Source organism: Rhopalosiphum padi, chromosome 4 (assembly GCF_020882245.1).
Source record: "Rhopalosiphum padi isolate XX-2018 chromosome 4, ASM2088224v1, whole genome shotgun sequence".
Lineage (NCBI taxonomy): Eukaryota > Metazoa > Arthropoda > Insecta > Hemiptera > Aphididae > Rhopalosiphum > Rhopalosiphum padi.
Genome location: NC_083600.1, coordinates 43,179,672 through 43,190,830, shown reverse-complemented (window position 1 = coordinate 43,190,830; position 11,159 = coordinate 43,179,672). Strand labels below are relative to the sequence as shown.

The 11,159-nt window shown below is 32.1% G+C and overlaps 1 protein-coding gene across 2 annotated transcripts in view; it reads right to left on the bottom strand.

Moving 5' to 3' along the window:
* Positions 1-341: 341 nt before the first annotated feature.
* Positions 342-11,159, bottom strand: part of LOC132930316 (unconventional myosin-XV) — a 53,332-nt gene continuing 42,514 nt past the window's right edge. For both annotated transcript variants that reach the window (XM_060996115.1, XM_060996114.1), the window contains 23 exons: positions 10,539-10,683; positions 9,857-10,053; positions 9,070-9,147; positions 8,896-8,988; positions 8,544-8,792; positions 7,941-8,283; positions 7,570-7,750; positions 7,173-7,446; positions 6,957-7,094; positions 6,673-6,801; positions 6,465-6,568; positions 6,181-6,352; positions 6,017-6,047; positions 5,841-5,920; positions 5,674-5,741; positions 5,328-5,598; positions 5,053-5,257; positions 4,320-4,663; positions 4,087-4,242; positions 3,784-3,988; positions 1,895-2,013; positions 1,603-1,789; positions 342-806 (listed from right to left, as the gene is read on the bottom strand). In XM_060996115.1, coding sequence (XP_060852098.1) covers positions 787-806; positions 1,603-1,789; positions 1,895-2,013; positions 3,784-3,988; positions 4,087-4,242; positions 4,320-4,663; positions 5,053-5,257; positions 5,328-5,598; positions 5,674-5,741; positions 5,841-5,920; positions 6,017-6,047; positions 6,181-6,352; positions 6,465-6,568; positions 6,673-6,801; positions 6,957-7,094; positions 7,173-7,446; positions 7,570-7,750; positions 7,941-8,283; positions 8,544-8,792; positions 8,896-8,988; positions 9,070-9,147; positions 9,857-10,053; positions 10,539-10,683 — 3,789 coding nt within the window. In that variant the 3' untranslated portion in view covers positions 342-786. The remainder of the gene's footprint in view (positions 807-1,602; positions 1,790-1,894; positions 2,014-3,783; positions 3,989-4,086; positions 4,243-4,319; positions 4,664-5,052; positions 5,258-5,327; positions 5,599-5,673; positions 5,742-5,840; positions 5,921-6,016; positions 6,048-6,180; positions 6,353-6,464; positions 6,569-6,672; positions 6,802-6,956; positions 7,095-7,172; positions 7,447-7,569; positions 7,751-7,940; positions 8,284-8,543; positions 8,793-8,895; positions 8,989-9,069; positions 9,148-9,856; positions 10,054-10,538; positions 10,684-11,159) is intronic.

The following is an 11,159-nucleotide window of genomic DNA, read 5'->3' as shown; positions in this document are numbered from 1 at the left end:
ATCGTAATAAAAGCATAAAATAACACAATTTATGATTATAAAAAATTACAGTAATACAATACGATTATGTTTATAGTTTGTAGTTTTGATAAAAATTAGCCATTGGGCGTAATTTTAATTTAGATATACAACATTCAAAAGGTACATGTTGTACTGTTTATATATTTTTATTTTTATCCACTGCTGTAAAATTATTTTTTTAGTGTACAAATGTATTTAAAGCAACACCAATATCATTGGGTAATACTTGACTAGTAACTGAAAAGTAGATTAGGTTATGTATAGGTACAGTTTTAGAATTTTGGGATAATATTATAAAATATGACACCGTACAATTTAAATATGATAATATACTATTCAATTTTATTGTAAATGGTAAAAAAATTAAAACAACATAAATTATATTAAATATGTATAAATAACTTTTATGTAATTTAATATAAACTGATTTATTTTATGAAACAAAAAAAAAATTATAATAAATAAATTTAAATAATAATTCTATGATTATTTAATATTACACAACTAGGTAATCATTAATGTATCAATAAGTATAATAATTTAGTCTTAACTTTTGTATTTGGCCTGTTTATTTTTAAAATTTACCATAAGAATTTCTGTTGAAATTAATAAGTACGTTGTTCTTTTGCAGTACCAACAATTATGCACAAGAGTTTTTTTTTTACTGAATAATGCGGATTTGGATTAAAATCTATATTACCACACTACATTTTGTTTGAGCACAACTTAAAAATGTTTTTCATTCGTCAATGTGTTGTTGTTGTCTCAATGACCACCGACATTATCTAAAAATAAAATAATACGTTTGAATATGTTGGTAATACTACATATTATTATTAGTCGCTTAAAAATATTCCGTTAAAAAATATGTTTTAAAAAACTAGTTTTTACGGGTGGATTAAATTCGACAAAATGTAGTATTTTCGTCTCACAGGATACCTTTTCGCTCATTTTATTCGCTGTTGATGATGGGTTATTATTTATTATTTATATTAGTCATATTAATATTGATTTTATGTTCATAATATAGAGGTTATACTAAAAGTTAATCAAAACACAATCGTAATAAAAAGTAAAGAAATCCAATATTCCAGTGGACAAACACATTAAAATAATACTAAGAATATTTTAAGTAAAAACACGATTATTAATTTAAAATCTAAAGCAAAAGCTAAAAATATTATGATACATTAATTTACCTACATAGATTATTCATTATATTGATCAAAGTGAAATTATTTTTTAGTTTTTAATTCAACAATTTTACCGACCGTCAATGGTTATCGTTTTATTACGTATTTTATGTTATGTCGTTACATGGTGTGCGATACTCATTATAATAAAATCAAGCGAAACTTAAAACGTTTGTGGACGAAAAAATAGAAAGTATATACTTTAAAAATAAGCAAAACTCGCTAGTATTCGATAAGACTACAGTATAATATATTAACGTATAAATACGTATCAATAATCGCGTGTAAGATGCGAAACACAAAAAGTTATTGTCAAACGACACTATTAGGTATCTACGTGTATCGAAGAGGAATTTTTAATTACTTATGTATTATTAAAGAAACTCACGTCGGTGCATGGTTATGTATTGTCTAACGAGTCGAGCAATTTCGTGGGCCTGGTCAGTTTGTAGTCTAGCCACTCGTTGCTGGAACAGGTTGCCACACTTGAGCTCTAAGTAGAGAGTGGCACCTTCGCCAGCTCTCACTTTTCTAGTCGATATAACTTCACTAAATGGCACTGTTGATAAGGTTTTCTAAAAACACGTAAACGTCGTCGAATAATTATATTTTCAGGCATTGTATGTATTTGGATATAAAAGATTTTGTCCGTTTATTCAATTCAGATTCAGTCTACTCACATGGGTAACAATGTGAAGGAAATGGACACCGGTTCTGTTCAGGGCCAATATCTGTTGATCTCCGCTGCGTTTGACTGCAAAGAAGCTGGATCCGAACAGTGGCCATTTGCTTAATATTTCTATCAAAAATGCACACAGTAAAATATTATTATTATATAATAAAAATATGTATAATTTAGTTGACTTAGTTAAATAGCTACTCGCAACGTCCCACAGTTATGTTAAATACATTTTTTTTTTTATTTAAAGAAACTGCGACGTTAAGTTTTAGAATGACAGACGTTATAAATAATAAGTAGGGTTTCTCTCAGCATTGAAATTTTAATTTTAGGAAGTTATGTCAATAAGTCGCGTCATATTTTTCATTTTGCTTTTGCGTACCTAAAATAAGATGTATATATTTTATTCATATTTCAACTGTAAACACAAACAATTCACATTTAATAGTAGACTTCAAAACTTTTAACTGTGGTGATGTTTCAGCTGAGACAATAAAGTATTACAGTCTAACCAAAACCATACAGTGTTTAAAAATTGTTGTTACGATTTATCTTTCAAAGAATATACAACATTTAAGTGCATACAATAAAATCGTACCATGTTGAAGGGAGCTTTAACATACACATTATTACATAAAGATTCGTATCTATGGGTAATTTTTTAAAACTGAAAATAGGTAACTTGTTATTTCGTGTACATTACATTTAAATTGTTAGTTATTTTAAAAATGGTAAATTATAATAAATCATTGTTTTCGACATTTAAAAGTTAAAGTTAATAGTGTATTTTATAATGTATATAAATCTAAATCTTATTTGTATAATAAATAAGATTTCTGTGTAATGAAAACTATAATTAAGCAGATTTATTCGTATGTTAATCAATGTTTTTTGATATTATTCATTTTAGTTGAATTATAAGTTTTTATTAGGTATACGTATAACAAAATTAAGATGATAAGTATGCCAACATTAACATGGAAATTAATATGTCCGACGTTCACCTCGCAATATATACAATAATAGAATTAATATTATATTTATTTTAACCGATTCTCAAAGACACAGAATCAAAAATTTGAAATGAGGCATAAAACGTGCAGTATAGATATATAAGATGGGTTTGTATACAAATAATGAGTTTGCCGTATTAGTTTCTGCAGTCTTGAAAAAAAAAACTAAAGTTAAGTATCGTGTAATCACATAAAACGTATTCTGTGGGCTTTGTCAGAAATTAGGTATGGTGTGGCCATTAATATACAGCAGAACAGTACATACGCGTAACTAAACGTAATTTCACTTAAATATTTTATTGTTAACGTAGTTTATTACAGAGAACGAGTTTACGTGTACTAAAAAAAAAAAAAAACAAGACACTTATTAAAAATGTAACAGAAATATCTCAAATTATGCAGTTATTCTTATCATAATATCAACATAATATGTTAATATATTATAATAGTATGCTTTGAATTAAGTATACATTTATTTAAAATAAATTATACTAAATTTGGTAGGAAATGTGTTTTGAGTTACAGGTCATAAATGTTGTCACATAAAATAAATTTGATCAAAGAAAAATACAATTATAATAAACTATGTAAATCATCTCATTATTAAAAATTTAAATTTACAAATAATTTACTACATTTTTTTTTTAATTTTAAACACGTATCGATTTCAATCTAAAATGTTTTATGAAAGTTCTTAAAACTTAAAAAAAATGTAATAATTAAAATCATATGATGTTATTTAAGTTTATATTGCGTAAGAATTTCGATTTAAATTTTTAAGAAAACAGTAAAATCGTATATGATCTAGTGATTTAGGTTTTCAAACTTGCGATTTCATGACAAATACTCAAGAATTTGATTAATACTGATGACTTACCTAAAAATTGAGCTTTAGCTTCCACGCTGTGTAGGGTTTCAATTTGCGGCCAATTGTTTTGAACCATTTGTACCAGCTGCTGAGGATTAACTTCATTTTGCATGAGCGCTGGTTTAGGCAAAAGGAATTTCGTTTCTTTTAACGTCGGGGGTTGAAGCATATCAGCTGCTCGGTGTAGCAGAGCAGCTAATCTACACACTTCATACTATATAAAAAAAAAAAAATGTTGTGTTAATCGGGTACGCAAAAACAAACTATACATAATACATAAAATTAAATATTTTAATTATAATGTAGACTTACCAATAAATCTTGGGGTAACTGACCGAAAGGCAAAACCAACAGGAGGCCTTCCAAGTAGTCAGGTGCGATTTGATTGAACAGCACTTGAACGTATAGTTGACTATCCAGCCGCAGCGGGAAATACCAAACGGACCGGCAGAATATCAAGTAAAACACCTAAACAACATCAATGACGTTTCGCGGTTAAAAATGGATTTTGTTTAATTGTAGCTCGCGGTTCATGTGGTAATTACCTGTTGGTTTTTGTGTAGCTCAGTAGTCACGTCCAGTATGTACTCGTCTGCGGCCAACGGCATCGTGAACGCGTCACCTTCGACGATACAGTATAGCGAGAATTCCTCCATCTCCAACGGGTCGTTGACGTTGATCAACGAACACATGCCGGCAATAACGTCGGCTACTACGGTTGTGGACTTTGTGTTGACCACGGTTTCGCTGCCACCCGGCAACCGGTACATCTGTCTCTTGGAATTGCGACCAGCCGACACGGCAGTCACCTCCTCGACGCTGGGTACGTTCTTCCGGCCGCCGTACCTTAACGTTTTACGCAAATTTTGCAGGCATACGTTCGCGGTACCTGTATAAAAATAAAATCACGTATAAACAAACACTACATACAGACTGCTCTCAACATAATATGTAAAGCTTAACATAAATATAACGTTGGCCGTTAATGATGAGTTAAGATTTAAAATTGATTTTATGTGTTAATATTAAATAAAAATTTCTAAATAAATTTAAATACTTTAAAATTTAAAAAAATTATTATCCACAACCCTTTCAAATATTACTCTTAATGTGCTAACAATAGTTTAAAGCTTCGATAAATAAAAACTTAATTAAAATTTCCTTTTTTTTTACGGTTAACCGAAATCAAACGAATAACGCAATATTATTTATATTTTTACGTTAACATGTAAACATGATGAAATATAATCAAATTCCTTTTTGGTTATGAATTATTACCGTGAAAAGCTCTCCTCTTGTCGTAAGCAGCCGTTTCCAAATACTTCAGCAAGAAAGGTCTCAGGTTCTCGGAGCACGTGAAGTACGCTGCGACTATGCTGAGCAAACGCCAACCGCGTTGACACGTCTCCGTCTTGTTGTTGGTCGTTTGCTTCATTAGCTGACAGTAGACTTCGTCTCTCAAACTTTCAAATTTATGGCAATGCTAAACACATACAAGTGTAAAACTTAGTATTAATTTTAAATTATATACTCTACGGTATCTAAAATAATACCATGAGAATGGTGTAAACACATTTGACTTCCGTGAATTCGGGCGTGGTAGGCAAATCGCCCATATACCTCATAACGCACTCGAAGCATTCGATGGCCAGTGCATCTAATTCCGAGTCTAACTTTAACAGCGATTCGGATATGGGGACGTTTGTATATTTTACCATCTCCAGTTGTTCTTTCCACGTCCAATCGTCATTCTTCATCTTGGAGTTTTGTATGACTTTCAATGAACCGTTTATTTCACCATTCGCGGATTTTAACATGTCAAACCTAGAAGCATATCAAACAAAAAACATTTGTAAATATTTTTGTTGAAAAAAATAGTTGATAAATAATTTAAATTACTTCTCCGAACTGTGTCTGAAATTATACATTGCAAATTGAAGTAACGAATGTTTACCGTCATCTGCAGCCTGTAGGCAAATAAATTAAAAATATTTTAATGCACACATTAGTGAAAATCATCAGAATAATTTAATTTTTTTTTTAAAACACGGATAATTTATTCGTACAAAGTGGATAGGAGGTGGTGATTCATGTTGTTTATACGGTGAAGTAGGCTTGGAATACTTAGTGTTTGTTTGTTGCCACCCTAAAAAATAATAATAAAAATATAATCTATACTATATAAAATATTTTATAGTTTATTATATAGTGACCACAATAAAGTATAATTGTATTTATTTACCCTTGTGTTCTGTCGCACGGATCTTGTCATCCTACAATTATAAAATGTACAATATTTAATTTACGAAAATAAAAACAAAATATAGGAGAAGAAAATATGTAAAGTAATACAGATAAATGCTCATGCTGTGGAGAAATTAACTAAAAATATTATATTTCTATTACCACTTGACGGGGAAGTCGACCAAGTGGAGCAGCATCCTTCCAAAATGAGCTTATCATTGAGTGTATTTGCCTGGATCTATTAGAATGGAACGGTATTGTTTCACCCGACATTATAGTGAGCTGTACAGAGCCTCCAGCTTTACCCATTGAGACATCGGCAATGTCTTCAAACCTGGTGAAATAAAATATTTGACGTTTAAATTATATTTTTTAGTATTCTATTACATACACAATCGATAAAAATTGGGATTATTAAAAATTAAACACGAACAGATTTAACTCACGTTAGTGTTTGCATAATTTGATATTGGTTTTCTTCTTTGCGTAATAAATGAAGGCCCGCGTGTGCAATTGCTAAATATTCAACTTCTCTGTGCTGATAACCACACTACATCAACATTATTACAAAAAATATATTTAATATCACAACGTCGTTCACTGGACTTCAATTATGAGTCATAATGATTAATATAACACATAATATTAACATACCGAAACCGGAAATATGCGTGAAAAATATAATGGCCACTGACGAGCCAGCTCAACGATGGAACGTTTGGTACTGGCTTTGTGATGACCCGTTTGCATGTTGCTAGCTGTCACTCCAAAACGATCCAATAACTAAAACATTTTTGTGTTAAACGGTCATAACGACAAATATTTCGAGGCAATTTTATATGGCCCTAATCTTTCCATTTTAAAATGTTGACAATAATATTTAATTTTCAAATCGTTTCAAATAGATATATCTTTTTCATATATATGTATATACGTACGTCTAACATCTCTTCACGTTCATCGGCGGATATTCTGGCGTGTACCGAATGGAATTTGTTGAACATGTCGCCGACTATTTGACAGAATATCAAATGCAACACCAGCGGACTAGACATCGATTCTTTGGGGGTAAAAACCTAACGAAAACAACAGAAAACAAAATCGTTTCACTCTGATTCCAACTCGTGCCACGTATGGTGGATGGCGTTACTCACTTCCTTCCGGATATTTAATTTCCACGGTACGCGGTTGTAAGTAAAATAAGAGTTGGCTGGCGTTTGTAGCAGTTTCGTGGATTGTCCGTCTTCATTTTGTATTGGCGATTGTATTCTTGTTTCGGGACGACCGTTGAACTCCGGGCCTTTCTCGATATCGTGCTGTGGTTCGGCAGAGTAGTTGTTCGGAACCGCATTCCGGAACATATTGTTCTGGTCGTATTCACGCGTCACAGGCTGTATGGGAGCCGGAGGACCGGTACTGTTCTTTTTCCTAACAAAAATATTTATAGTGATTAAATTAATTATATTATAGGTATACGCTAAAACGAACGAAATGTAATAATGATCAATTATCGCCACTTTATTATTATAATTATTATCGAATGTGACTCACATGTTTTGATTATAAAAACTGTTGGATCTAGATGGGGTGATAGGCGGTGGTGGCAACCGCCAACCGGAGCTTTCAATGCGTTCAACTTGATTACGTATTACGTTATTTGGTTGCACGTCTGAAGCGTCTTCTTTGACCACACTCTGAGAATCAACACTGTCCACACTACCCCATCTCCCTGCTAAAATAATATTTAAGTTAGACAAAAGAACAAAACACTATTATATTTCCAAATATTTAGTTTTGAACGCGAGGTGGCAGTTCTATAAATAAAAAGTACGAGGACCAGAACTTATGAATTTATTCCTTTCGTGTAGAACGGCCTTTATCACGCGCACGGAACATTTTAATATTTAAACAAGTCTTATTACCTAGTTGCTGTTGCAAAAGTAGTCGTCTGTCAGTGTCTAGTTTCCCAGCCGTTGGTATAGGCGTTGGCATATTGTTCATGGCTTGCGGTCTGGGTTTGCTGGTCGTAGATCGTAGACTATGGTTGGCTGTCACCATTTCAAGCTTGTGTTTCATTTCGTTGCTGATCCTTAGTTTTCCTACGCTCCCCGGACTAGGTCTTAACGCACCAACTTCCAACGATTTATACGACGATTTGTGAACTTCAGTTTGGTCTTTGGGTGACGGTTGCTTCATTGCTTCGGATTGTTGTATTTCGTACTCTTCCCATTCGACTCCGTTCATATCTCCATCTTGACTCGAGTCCTAAGTACATAATTTGATATAACATGTTTAGTGAATAAATTTAGATCGATATTTCCGACTCACTGGTAATTTGAGGGAATAATTATTGATATATTTTATTTATTTTTTTTTTGCGTCAAATATATTTTGTACTTTAACAATTAAGAAAACTCGTTAAAAATAATAATAGATAATTTTAAAAATATTAATAAAAAAATAACTTAAAAATAAAATATTTATTCAAAATTAAATTTTTTGAAGTTATTATGATTTAAATTTACTTGTGATTGCTTGTGTCTTTGGTTTTGTTGTTGTTTGGACATTTTAAACTGTAAAAAACTTTGATGTGATGGAAACCCGTTAATTTCACCTGGCACACCATTGCTAGTGCCATCACTTGGTGGCGGCCATCTCCATTTGCCAATGCGTACAGTTTTTGCTCGGCCATACGGATCCATGAATGGCCTAACCTCGCTAGGATCGCATAAGTCTGGTGGCGGAGGCATAGGAGGTGGTGGAGGTACAGAACTCTATATATTGCATATATATAAAAATTATAGTCTCGTACAATAATATATAATATACTAATATAAAATAAAAAAACAATAATTTTATAGGTATAAATATTATTACCTTTCCAATGTTAGAATCCATTGATGATTTTCTGCTCTTTAACTCACTCAAAACATTTGTAAACGTTGAATGTGGTGATCCTGCACGAAGTCCCTAAAATGTATTTAGTAAACATTATACCATATTCAAATATAACATAAGTATTTTAAAGTATTTAAATAATTGAGTATTCACTTGAGACTTATTTGTGGGGGTAGACTTATGTTTAGGAGGTGAATTGTTCCAGACGCCTGATGTATTTTCAGTTCCAACCTACAATATAAGTGGATAAAAATTAATATTTTTTCGTTAATTATCAACTATAATACTTAAATAAATAATAAGATGAATTGTTACTATTCTGTTTACATGCAATGCATGACATTAAAATCACTTGATTATGTAATTAAATATTATTACAACTATTCAAAACAATAACATAAATAAAAACATTGTACTATTCGTATGCAAATTTTCAACGTTTATTACTTCTAGTCTTTTAGTGTTCAGTGGAAGCTTAAAATTGGAACAACAGTCAACGACATTATTGTTTTGAAATATTAATTAGGTTTTATTTGGCGCTATACAATAATTTTTAATGTACGCTTTTAAAAGTAATATATACATATAATAATCTACTATGTTGTATATTTAAAACCACTACAAATGATCATTTAATGTTTTCTCGGGATTTATAACTGTTTTATCATCAATATATTGTATGTCATGTTTAAATTCATAATCCACAATATAGAATACTGATAACAGTCAGTGTTCTAGCGGTTCTATTATAGGATTTTTATCATTGCAGAAAATTTGATTATTGAATACTTAAAAAATGACCGACGAGTAAATATATAAAGTTATTTATTTTCCATTGCTTAAATTATAATCTTAATATAAGTACCAACATATTACTGCTATAATTTTACGATAAAAATGGAATCGTCGGGTACGATTCGTAGTCTGATGTAACACATACCGGTGGCAATAATTGTTGCTGTTGAAGCAACTGGTGGAGGGCTTGGTTCTGTGCGAGTATTTGTTGTTGAATTTGGATATTTTGCGCCATAGCGGACTGCAAGAACGCCTGATGTAGGTTTGTTTGGTACGCGAGCATGCTGTCTCCCGACGACCCGTTGCTGGTGGTGTTGGACGTGTTTGCCGGTACACCGAGACCTGCGGCGGTAAAATCGAATCCCATATTATCGTAATTATTATTATTATAAAACAATGGGCGTAAAAACGAAACGTAAAATAAATTGGGCAACAATCGATGCGAACACGAACAAAAAATCGCAAAATATTACAATAATAATTATTATTGTTATTATTATCGTCGTAACGTACGGGATTCGATAATATGTTATTATTGTTTACGCGACGCGTTGACGGCGTTGCGCGTCGACCCGTCGAATGACGTCGACGGTGCGTGGCTAGCAGGAAACGGGGCTGCAGGAGAAATTTATTTAGAGCGCACGCATCGCGGCATCCGTCGTCTACATGTGAACTCTCTCAGGCCATTGTTTTCGTCTTGTGCGACCGCATTAATGATGATAATAATAATAACAATAATAATGGTATCGTTTTGCGTATATCGCGTTGTCGTTTTTAACATTTAGAAATAAAAAAAAAAACCGAACGCAACAATGCGCCAAACTAACCGCCGTTCGGAGTGTTAAACATGCTCTGTGAGTTCATGGCAGGCATGAGTAACGATGGTGGCGAAAGGATGGAGGGCAACACCGGTGGCGAGCCGATGAGTGGCGACATGCCGAACGAAGCGTTTCCGGGCTGTCCGGAACCATTCTGCGGAAATATAAAAGCACACGATAAATATTTAGAAAAGTAATATTACAGTTTTCGATAAAGACACACTCGTAATAACATAATATTATAATACAACGTAATTTATATACGGGGTGTGGAACACCCGGTGACGTAATTTGAGTTTTTTTTGTGAGTAAAGGGGTAGAGTAATGTAATAAATATATTAAACTTATTATGACTAAAAATAATATGGTAGAGGAACATGGACATTCTTTTACTGATAAATTAGTAATTATACAACGAATTGCGAAAAATTCAAGCTTAAGTATAATAATAAAAAAAAAAAAAAAAAATGTGTTACACTATTCAACGAATAAGAACTTAAAAGGAGGGGGGAGTCAATGTATTTTCTCTTATTATAAAACGTTAGGGAAGCAATTTCCCCCGTACTATATTATGGCTATGGAAACACTGTCTTACCGTGTTAACGATACACGAAACTGAGTGCAAAACGC